Raw genomic sequence first — 11,677 nt, 5'->3', positions numbered from 1 at the left:
CAAGAATTTGATCTTTGAAGACACATGAAATGTACTCTTAAACGCTTAAAGTTTGGCAAATGCGCCATTCCCAGAATACACGACGGGAGTTCCAGTGAGAGAAAGATGAAGACATAACCAAGGTAATAATAGGAACTGGTATTAATATACATTTTACAAAAAGTATTTACTTTTATGTCTTCAAATTATTTAGCTATAGTTTAAGATAATTGATCATTTATTACAAGTAGCCTGCATTTTACTCAGTAGATTGAAACGGCGCTTATGGTAGAATAAAATAATATATATCTCTGTGGTAATGACAACATATACCAAACATAGATAGAATACATGACATGTTAGAAAAGGTATTCCGTAATCTATTTTCTCCTGTTAGAATAAACCCATGTCGAGCTTTCGCTGCCTGTGCTTTGACAGCTCGAAGCCCCGCCCCCTTCTCCTCGAAGCCCCGCCCCCTCCTCCTGTCATCTCGCGTGCCTCTTCTGTCCCTCTGTCTCTCTCAGCCTCGAGACACTTTGGCGCTGCGTATAAAGGCCACGGCCATCCGCACTTTCACTCTACAACATCGGCTTTTCATGGCCTTTTTTATTTCCTCTTTGAGTACCATCACTTTTTAAAAATTCCGCCTAAAAGGAAAAAACGATCTACACCCAACATTGGGTTTTTATCTTACGTAAGTAGCTCGCGAGCTATGTATGCTAATGTTAGCCTTTTGACGGTGTGTGTGATCTAGCGAGCTAGCTAATGTCACTGGCTGTGAATGGGAAAGGAGCGGCTAGCTGGTTAGCTTGGATAAGGAGCTGCTTTGTTGTCAAATTTGTGTTTACAAATAACGCTAGCTAGCTAGTTAGTTATCTTACTATAGATACATACATATATTATATGAAAGTGATAGACAAGCAAGCTAATGTACCAGCTGCGATGCTTGAAATGTTGTCAGGGTGACGTTAGCCAGCTAACAGGTCCTAGCCAGTATGGTGGTGGAGGATAGAGCCTTTGGACACTTTGCCATAACTGTTCTGGTTATATAACTGTTGTTCACTTGTACGAGGCATAGGAGCCTATGCTTGGAACTTGATTTTCTGCAGAAGTTAACGTATGTTTGCTATTTGAATCAAAGTAAAGTAGTTAATAGGGTGAACAGTGATATCTACTGTATAAGTTATAGTTACTTAAATAGGCAATCCATGGGAGCTGTCACACTGGTGACGCCTGCTGAGTTGGCATTCGAGGCTGGCCAACGTTAATCACAGCTGTGTGTTTTGTTTGAGATGTTAATGTTATTACTTTGAAAACACTAACGTTGGTACTGACCTAAATTCATGTATTTTATAACTTTTTTACAAGTTTGTGAATGATTTGTGAATGATTTATTTAGAGATGGCGCCTGTTTTAGAAATGCCAAATGGAGGAAAAAACATGTGAACTACATGTCTCCATATAGCTAAGAAATGACATGTCTTTTTGTTTCACACTTCATTTGGTTTCCTCTGAATTGTACCCTGGTCATTCCTTTGAACTCATGAGTTCTTGTGTTCTGTGCAGGTGTACAACAATCACCCGGTGGGCATAGGGGCGGCTCTCTGCCGAGAGCCGTTCGACTTCAACGCCGAGCCGCCTTGGGATCCTAGCTGATAGTGGGACACATCCATCTGCGGACTTGTCCATGTGAGTGTGAATCAGGGCACCCTGAAACTGTCATCTGAAAAGGTCCTTGTGATGTGTGTTGTGATAAATAAATAAAAAGGCATGTGTTTTGTGACCTTTACCTTTTTGTTGCTTTTTAGACGAACCATGCCATGAATATAATATTGATTGATACTGTGTAAATGTATATTATTGCCCTCTTTTTATCTGTAAATATTAAAATGTGCTAGTGACCTGATGTGGTACTGTCGGTGGGTGGGGTACCTACCCTATTTATTCAAATGAACTGTCATTGCTTTCCCTGCTCTTTACCCCAATTAGGTTTGTGTATACGCATTGTGGTACAGTTAAGCATTTTCAAGTTGCGGAAAAGCTTTTGTTAATTAAACAACAAGACATGTTTGTCATTTGTCTTGGTTTGAGTGTGACGTTGTCTTGGGACGCTAAGATTGCTGAGATGTTTTAGCCATGACGCAGCTAGAGATGATTGTGCTAGTTCCTTAGAGACAGTTTGTAGCTTGCTGTCACAGAGCTGTGTCTGAGTTTTGAACTGTCAAAGAAGCTCCAACAGTACAGTGTTCCACAGAGAGACAGCGCTGGCTGCACCGCTCTAAATCACAGCAGTACCCACTCCTGTCAGACGTTTCAGTAATGGTAGTCGTTTAATTTAATTTAATTTCATGTAGTCTGAGATTATCCAGACATATTGCCTCCCTGTTGCACCTCACAGTGGGGTTACACATCTGGGTTAAACCAACGCGGTCACAATGCCCCAATGACACATTGTGTAACATTATCGAAAATAGAGATCTGACACCCATGCCGCGTTGTATTGTACCCCACTAATGCCATCAAAAGAAACCTTTATGGGTCACCGCCAGCGGGATTAATCATAATTGTTGGGAGTAATTGATGGTAAAGTAAACGAACTCTCTGCCCCAGTGTTCTTGTTTTCACAGTGGCTGTGCAGACATTTCAGAGCTCCTCTATGCAGCCCCATAACGTGATGCCCGCCATGGCCTCTGATTGGCTACTCTCAGAAATAGCTTGGTTCACAGGGAATGCCATTCTAAAAGCTTTTAGAAATATTTTGTGAACAGCCTTATGTTGAAGAATTCACAACTATATATATATATATATATATTGTGTCCTTATTTTGTAAGGCTTACATGAAGAAGAAGAAGAAATAAATCTGTGTCACGAATTGTAAGTTGCCTCTTTTGGTTTCTTTTCCAGTTTGTTGCATACATCTAGGACCCAGGGGCTCAGAGACCACTTCAGGCAGGCAACATTCTTTATGATTGTCGGATTAGCGGAGAACGGATGAGATGAAAGGACTAACTGATGAACCAAACTACTCCATCGCTCTGCTGGAGGGAGCTGCAGAACTCAGCGATATAATTGATAATCATATTTATGAACAAACGCTGGTAAGTTCAAGAAGGACATGTGAAGGCTTGAAATGCTTTCTGTGCTTATTTAACTATGATACTGTGCATCAGGCCATTCAAGACGGCTCAAAGCATATTTTTTGTTTCTCCCCCAGGTTGAGAAGAATGTGTTTTTCGTGGCAGACTTGGGGATCATAATGAGACAGTATGTTCGCTGGCGAACTCACATGTCCCAGATCCGACCCTTCTATGCTGTCAAATGCAACAGCAGCCCGGTTGTCATCGAAATCCTAGCTGCCCTCGGCACTGGCTTCATCTGCACCAACAAGGTCCGCAACCTCCCTGTAAAAACACTGCAATAACATTCATCCAACCTTTCCACAGGTTTTAAGCAAATCTTGTATCTTATTCAAATTCAATTCTACAGGTTCATAGTTGTGTCCCTATTGATGACATCAGTAACACTTCTTTATATGTTTGAATTCACTTTAAAGTACCCTACTTATTAAGAAATGAAGAAAAACTGAACAAAATGAACATAGCGCCATCTAGTGGAGACGTGTGCAATTTGCAGCCACATTGCAAACCAGGATTCTTTCATCAAAACAAATGTATCGTTTTACAGCTGGAGTTGGAGCTTGTGCAGGGCTATGGCATTCCCTCTGAAGACATAATCTACAGCGGTGTGTGTAAACAGCTCTCCCAGATAAAGTATGCTGCCGCGAACGGTATTGACCTCCTGGTGTGTGACAACGAAGCCGAGCTCCGCAAGATTGCCCGCTGTCATCCCAACGCCAAGTAAGTATATATATATATATATATAGAGAGCTGAGAGTCCTCATTTCTCACTTTCAACTTGACAAACTCAGCACAATCAACAACAAAAATCCATTAGATTTTGCTCTTGTGTAATACTGTTAGAATGGCCTAGGAAGTAGGTTCTCGAACCATCTTCCTGTCTTAGTACGAGCGTTAGTCTTGTTTCAGCCTCACCTATTTTCCTGTGTCTCTGGTCAGGCTGCTGCTGCAGGTGGTCACAGAGGCGTTCAGCCAGGGGCAGGAGGTGAGCATGACGTTCGGCTCCTCCCTGAAAGACTGTCGACACCTGCTGGAGAGGGCCAAGGAGCTGGGTGTCCAGGTGGTGGGGGTCAGGTGAGTCTTGCCAATGCCAGCATCATCATCATCACCACATCATCCTCAGCATTGCCTCAGAGCGTTTGATGAATATGTATGTGAACGGATAGATAGATGGATGGATCGATGAACGAATTAACCCATTTGTATTATGTTACTGTCCCCACCCAGGTTCCACATCCCCTGCTCCTGTGAGGACCCCCAGGCCTATAGCCACGCAGTCTCTGACGCTCGCTGTGTCTTTGACATGGGGGTGAGTGAGAGCTGTCTGTAGAGTGTGTATGTACATGTGTGAGGAGGCGGGAGACATCCAGGAACATTGATTCTCACTCTCCTGTGTTGACATGAAATGAGCATGTATTTGTTTATTTTATTTCAGGAGGATATGGGCTTCAGTATGACGATCCTGGATATCGGAGGCGGCTTTTGTGGCTCTGAGATTCAGCTAAAACAGGTCATTGTGTGTGTCTGTACTGGTTACATAATGCTGAATGGATTACTGCTCAGGGCTATTAAATGGTCCAGTGGACACAGGCCTGTGCCCCTTTCTGACATTGTACTTGCACTAGTAATGTATTATCGTTATTATAGACGAATGCCTCTTAGGCTCAAGGCACTGATGGAAAGTTTGTTGAATGTGAATTTTCCCCCGTGGCACAGATTAACAACGCAGTCAAGCCACTGATGGACCTGTACTTTCCCCCCTCGTCTGGGGTCTCCGTCGTGGCGGAGCCGGGCAGTTACTTCGTCTCCTCCTCCTTCACTCTGGCTGTCAACATCATCGCCAAGGACGTGGTGGCCCGGGACCGTCAGTCACACGGTCAGTGGCATGTTTGTTTCTGTCTTTATGTTATAGGGGCATCTCCCTTTCTCTCTCTCTCTCTTACCCTTTTCTCTTATCACACTCATCATCTGTCTGCCGTTCTGTCTCCACAGGTGAACCGTCTCCAAACGACGAGCCAGAGTTCTTGTATTACATGAATGACGGCGTGTACGGATCCTTCGCCAGTAAGCTGGCTGAACACGTCATCCCGCCACCGTCTGTGCACAGGGTGAGTTTGGCCTCAGCTTAGATGACAAGCTGACAACACATCGCCATTCGCCTCAATTTGGCAAACAAGTCGAGATTCAATTCAATCCCAAATTCTGACATCTGAAAAGTGCCTGTAAATAGTGTCATGTCCTCTGTCCCGGTGTCAGAGCCCAGTGTTGGAGGAGCCGGTGTTCTCCAGCAGGCTGTGGGGGCCGTCAGGGGACGACCTGGACCAGGTGGTGGAGCAGTGCCTGCTGCCTGAGCTGAGTGTGGGAGACTGGCTCATCTTCAACAACGCCGGGGCCTTCAGCCTGGGCCAGCCGTCCACCTTCACCGACACCGCCAAGCCAACCGTCTACTACATGATCTCTGCTGGCGACTGGTGAGAAACACGCGTCACTGTGGGCGACGTGTGAAAAGAGGGAGACTTCTGTGAATGACTGTTTAACTAGTAGTTGTAGTAGTAGTAGTAGCCAGCCATTTTGTTTTATTTTATTTTCCTGTATTGTTTGGTCTTCAAAATGCTGAACAGACGTTGTGTTGTTGACAGGTTTGATATGCAGGATGCTGGTATCAGCCAGGACATCACCATGAAGAACTTCTCCCTGGTCCCGTATTTCCTCCACTCCAGCCACCCCGAGGCCCTGTCTGTCCCAGCTTAACACCACCCAGGCTGCAACCCCCTGGCTTCTGCTGACCTCACCTGGTCAACATTCCAATGGGAAGGACTGAATGACGCCGACCGCTTTTTCAATTTTCTAATAAATTGATTGTGTTTTGCTGGGACCATGTTGAAATTGATGGCAAGCCTACAGTACAGTATGTTGTTGAATCTCAAGTGTTTCCTCCCTACATGAGTAACATTGTATGCAACAAAATTGATGATTCTCTAGAGACGGAATCCCATCTGTGGGCGTCTCGAGCTGTTACAGTTTACACATAAAAGTACAATTCATTAAAATTCATATTTGAAACATGTATTACTGTGCTGTGTATACAGTACCTCAAACGTATCTCAAATTCCTGTTGCCAGTCTTGTAATTTAACTGTCTTTCCAAAGTGGAACAACTTTTATTTAAACAACCCCATTTTAAGATGATTTTGGATGCTTCGCAAAACAATGTTGTATGTATATTTATGTTTTTATTGTTTATTGTAGTTTGTTGTGCTATGAAAATCTGATCCCCCCCCCCTTGCATTAACGATCGGTCAGTATTTAAAAAATACAGCATAGTGCTTCAGCTCAGATGAAAGTGCAATACATTTGACTCAGAGGCAGTGTGGGGACAAGCCATAGAATTACTAGAAATAGAATATTTCTTTGGTAAAAGCATTACCATGGATCTCATTCAGAGTGGGGCCTCCAAGGGATGTTATTGGCTGGCTCTCATACTGTCTGGCCGGCTGGTTGAGGGCTCAGTGTTACCTAGTTGGCTGGTAATTCTGTGTGTTTTCTCTAATGCTGAGTGCTGCCTAGCGCCCGGCGAATGACTGACAGGTGGTTGCTGTGTCTCGTAGTGAACAGCTTCAGACAGAAAGTGCTGGAAGGTGTAGGGGAAGTGACGTGGAAGGGGAAGCAGCTTTTCTTCATTTGAAGGCACGATCTGTGCTGTGAAAAGAACACATACCTTGCTACTCTCATTTACTAAATATCACGTTACCTCTCATTGCTACCTTGGTCAAACTTTTCTCATAATGCAACATTTGTGATAATGTTTGTTTAAAAAGCAACTGTTCTTTTCTTTACATGTCTCCCTGGAAGAAACGCACAAGATCTGTGAATTTGTCTGCCATTTTGTCTAAAGCACGAATAATGGGCTATTGCCTATTATTTACTTTTAATTGTGCTTGTTGGGGTTATCAAAGTCATTAATATAAAATGCCTCTGACTGAATCTTTTTGTGTATGTGTGTTCCTTTTTGATAACACATGATCTTCAATTTACTGGAAGCATGTTGTTTTGCTTGTATTTTGGGGATTAAACATTGCAATAACACACTACCAACCCTCAAATCATAGACAGTTCTGTCATCTGAATGTAATTGATATTCTTCTCATCATCACCCTCAATCTGATGAGCTGTTGCATAACATGCTGACCTCAGTTTATCTATTATCCTGGATAATGTGATCAGACGGCTTTTACCTTAAGGGGATTTCAATCAATGGGCTAAGTCTCGAACAGGGTTGAACACCTGTGTCCAATTCCTTAGTAAAGTTAGCACTATATACATCTACTTTCCTCAATGACAAACGATAGAAAAGGGCATTCAGTAATGATGTTTACACTACACAGAAGGTGAACTCTACTATCTGTCACTGTCCTACATGTACTGTAGCTTTTCTGCCAGACTCTGTTAGCCATCTCCCAACAGCGTGGCAACCACACAGTCGTTGGCTAGTACAGACGCGGCCTAGTTCCAAGGTTACCTTTCCCCCACTGCCAACCATGTGAAAACATTGACAATAATAGATGAGCTGCCAGAACACCACCATAACGGGCTATTTAGTATCTACTTCTGATGAAAGTAGAAGCATTGTGCTGCTGTTAACTGTGTTGACACCACACAGGAATAACATTACTCAATGAAAAGACATTCTAGTGACCTCTCACCTACTTATCAGTCACAACATTGCACAATGTAAAGCAACATCAACTCAAGACAATTCAACCCAGACACAACTCGCTATTTTTACATTTTAGTAAACATTTATTTTCCCTGTAACAAAAGAACGACAATTGTGCAAAACATTGTCTGCATGACAAATTATGTCACGGAGCACAGTGAAACATAAACTTACTTCTAAACATTCTTTCTTTGGTCAAACTTCACATTCTCAGGAATACAAAATCTACATATATAATATTATATTATACAATATAATAAGCATCATTTTGCAAGTAGAAAAAAAAACGTTGTAGTTCATGAATGAATACACACTAGAATAGCTATGAAGAGTGCACTGGCCAAAATACTGTTATAAACATCTAATTAACTAATTTATCGGGAGAAGAGAACTCTGAAACAGATTTTCCCTCACACTGAGACCTCAGCTGCATCAAGAGAGCTTCAGAGAGCGCTACAGAGGAGCAGAGACACCATTGGCACAACAATCCACAGCAATGTGCACAAGGAACAAGTCCAACCTGTAGTCGAAGAACTATTGTAAACAATCAAACTTAATGCACAGGAGTGAAACCTCCCCCCACCACTCATATTGAACAGCTCATTGAACACAAAGCTATTGTCACTTAAGTATGAACCTGAATGAAATCGTAAGTCAAGAAAGTGTTAAGATTGCAGCTTATAATTGCATTGCTGTGCAAAGTCCACAGTCAGTGGTATCACAGTGAATGAGTGTCTTTCCAATGGAGAGACAGTTTTCTCAGGGTGTTTGAAAGGAGGGCAACCCAGTTCCCACTCAGAGCATCGAGAGAGGTACAGAACACACAGCGTTCCTGTGACTGACTTCCATCTGGCAGCAAGGTATGCATCTGGCAGCAAGGTGTTTGGTAGCCAGGTGTCGACGGGCATGCTTGGCCAGGTGGTCGCTACGCATGAAGCGGCTGTGGCACATGGGGCAAGCAAACCGCTTTTCTCCGGTGTGGGTTCTGCGGTGGCGAGACAGCTCATCTGACCGAGCGAAGCGCCTCTCACAACCCTCCCATCTGCATCTGAAGGGTTTTTCACCTGCAGGCACAGAGGAAATGCTAGCATTAGAGCAGATACACAGACTCAGACTAATAATACTAATATATTATGTAAGGAAGTCTTTGAACTGTACCATTACAGTAAAACAAGGATAATCTGTTGTTATTTCTATTGGAATTACAAAGATGCCATTTTCATTTCATAATAAAGTCCCTACTTTCATTTGCATGTTAACATGGGACTTCTCATCAGCCCTAGCATACCTGTGTGAGTCCTCATGTGGGCCTTGAGGTGGGAGCTCTTGAAGTAGGTCTTGTCACAGTCTGTCTGGCTGCAGATGTGGCTGCGGACACGAGACACCTCCACTTGGGGACTGCTCCTCTGAACCACAGGGATGAAGCCCGGCGCCGGGGCGATCGCAGGCAACTTGGTGCCGCCGGGCGTCACCGACGATGGCTGAACTGGGACGACTGGCCGAGGGATGAGGAACATGATCGGGGCTTTTGTCACCTGGCCCCCCATGATGAAGACAGGCGGACATACAGCTGACGGTTGTCCTGCTACCATAGGCTTGTGCACAATGGTGTTGACCACTGAGCTGTTGGCCGGCGGGGCAGGTAGTATCTGGCAGTAGATGAACCCTGGGGGACGCCCATCAGTGACAGCAGTGACAGGAGAAACAGATGGAGTCAACCTATGGAATTTACCAACAGAGGCTGGCTGAGTCATAGTAACTGGAGCCTGAGGGGCAGCCGGCACAGAGGGCGTGTCGGAGAGTGTGATATTCAGACTTGAGTCTCTACTAGTCAAGTCTGCCGGGGTTGTAGTAGTAAAGCAGTCTGAGCTGGGCTGGGTCGGGCTGTTCTGTTGGGAGGTAGGACAGAGGCTGCAGGTGCAATGTTGTGTGTCTGCAGTGTGGCGGATCACACTGGTAGCCTGGGACCTCGGCCAGGGGGGCGCCTCTGACAGGGTGTGCCCTGCTGGCAGGGGGCTCTGGCGTGAGGCGGGCTGCCCTGGCCGCTGTACTGTCCCTGGAGCCGTGTGGATGGCTTCGAATGTCGGTGGGCTGTATGGTGGGGTCATACACTAAAAACGAAGGGCAAATGAAACTGGATCAAAATGACATCACTGACCGTATAATCTCTACATTGGTATTACATTTCACTTGGAATGCAGAGCTTTTACTTGTAATTTGTTAGGGGATAAATGTGAAATTTACCAAAGGTGTATCTTGGACCTCCGCAGAGCCAGATAGGAGAGAATCATCCTCAGAGAGGTCAGAGGTCGGGGTCAGGGGTCGGAACCCGGTGTGGTTGAAGGTCCTTGTCTTCCATTGGCTATTCATGGTCATCAGGGCTTCCACTGCCTCCATGTCGCCCACGCCCATAAAGCCACACAGGGACTCCTGGCCAGCTGGGTGTAGCTCATCCACTTCCATGGTGGTGTTGCTCTGTTAATAGATTCAGAAATAACTTATATTTAATCTCACATTCACATGACCTTTCCTTCATCTAGTCACACAAAGTTCCAAAGACAGATGTGATACCCTCATTACTAGGCCGTTAGGACAGCTACAGGATATTTGATATGGTGACATGCCTAGTCAAAACCGAAACATGAAATGTTGAAATAAATAACCATTTAACCCTATATGAAAACAAAATATATTACGTGCGAGTTCTGCATCTTTACTGGATGCTAAAATGTTTGATATGATCCCGTAATGGATATTCCACTAGACATCAGAGTTTTTCTCTGCTACTCTTTTCTAACTAAATGTGATTCCTTGAAAAACTATCATGAGGTTGGTGCGTGGTCGGCCGGTGTTCCTCAACCCTCTGACCCTTCACCTACTTCGACAGCACCAAGAGTGCTTGCTTATACAAATAGACCCACACCCGTCACATATATCACCCGTCACAAGCCTATGTGTTTTCAGTAATTGTGACTCCCAACCCAATTACTGTGACCCACGAATTCAACTGGATTTCATACACCACTTGAATTAATTATATTTAAACAGATCTCGTACATAGGCCATTGCGCATTTTATCCAAAAAGAATATCACACAATTATATTTTGATTGATTACATCACTATCTAGGACCCTAATGGTTTACTAAATACTTCAGTGAGTGTCATTTACTTACATCGTTCTGATGCTGGGCGAAAGACGACGAATAGTTTTGCTTATTGTATCAAATCAAACTGTTCTGTATTATAACTGTATACACTACCCCCCTTGTGCCTCACCGTAAGTGTTACAATTAGTGTTTCCCCTTTCCCTCCTCTACTTCCATTCAGACATCATTTCAAATGCGGTGGGTACAGATGGGCAGGGCTGTACTTTCAGCCAATCACACGTAAAGGTGTGTTAGGCGTGAACCAATGGGAGGAGAACCACCGCGTGATCAGGACCTGGTGTGGTCCGTGGAAACAGCGTGGTACACAACAGCATCAGCGTGTGAAACCCCCACTGACTCCAGGATGAGTCACGTTACACCCCGACATAATTGCTGACTGTCCATGACTAATCGACTTGTGAACTAGACAACACATCTTAGTTTGTCCTTCTTGAACTGATCTGATGTAGCCTATTCGGTAGCGATCTAATCGATCAGACTATCTATATTAGGCTATGTCTATGTGAGAGAAACAAACCCTGGACGTCTGTTGATTCATTAGGTAGTTTAGTAAACAATATATCAGTTGTAGTATCTGAATCCACATGGATTTATATTAAATTATCAATTATCAATTATAGAAAACGGTGTGTTTTTTGTGTGTAATAAAGTTTTTCCTTTTGTTCCATTGCTATTC

At 44.0% G+C, this 11,677-nt stretch overlaps 2 protein-coding genes across 2 annotated transcripts; one reads left to right on the top strand and one right to left on the bottom strand.

Moving 5' to 3' along the window:
- The first annotated feature begins 523 nt into the window (after nucleotides 1-523).
- On the top strand, nucleotides 524-7,086 carry LOC308166034 (antizyme inhibitor 1-like). The gene is made up of 12 exons (XM_080540262.1): nucleotides 524-673; nucleotides 1,546-1,668; nucleotides 2,884-3,077; nucleotides 3,194-3,367; nucleotides 3,664-3,836; nucleotides 4,056-4,190; nucleotides 4,344-4,425; nucleotides 4,552-4,626; nucleotides 4,833-4,992; nucleotides 5,109-5,224; nucleotides 5,373-5,587; nucleotides 5,756-7,086. Exons 3-12 carry the CDS (start codon nucleotides 2,976-2,978, stop codon nucleotides 5,865-5,867), a joined length of 1,344 nt encoding a protein of 447 aa, XP_080396388.1. The 5' UTR covers nucleotides 524-673; nucleotides 1,546-1,668; nucleotides 2,884-2,975; the 3' UTR covers nucleotides 5,868-7,086.
- Nucleotides 7,087-7,959: 873 nt separating this feature from the next.
- LOC308166035 (Krueppel-like factor 10) lies at nucleotides 7,960-11,135 on the bottom strand. Its single transcript, XM_080540263.1, has 4 exons — nucleotides 11,008-11,135; nucleotides 10,077-10,307; nucleotides 9,121-9,943; nucleotides 7,960-8,896 (listed from the first exon to the last, which is right to left on the bottom strand). The coding sequence occupies exons 2-4, from the start codon at nucleotides 10,293-10,295 to the stop codon at nucleotides 8,628-8,630; spliced, it is 1,311 nt and encodes a 436-aa protein (XP_080396389.1). The 5' UTR covers nucleotides 10,296-10,307; nucleotides 11,008-11,135; the 3' UTR covers nucleotides 7,960-8,627.
- Nucleotides 11,136-11,677: the final 542 nt, after the last annotated feature.

The sequence above is a fragment of the Nansenia antarctica genome (genome assembly GCF_963989245.1).
Source record: "Nansenia antarctica genome assembly, chromosome: 10".
Classification (NCBI taxonomy): domain Eukaryota; kingdom Metazoa; phylum Chordata; class Actinopteri; order Argentiniformes; family Microstomatidae; genus Nansenia; species Nansenia antarctica.
Note: the sequence above shows the minus strand (reverse complement) of the source record. Positions and strands in the feature narration are given on the sequence as shown.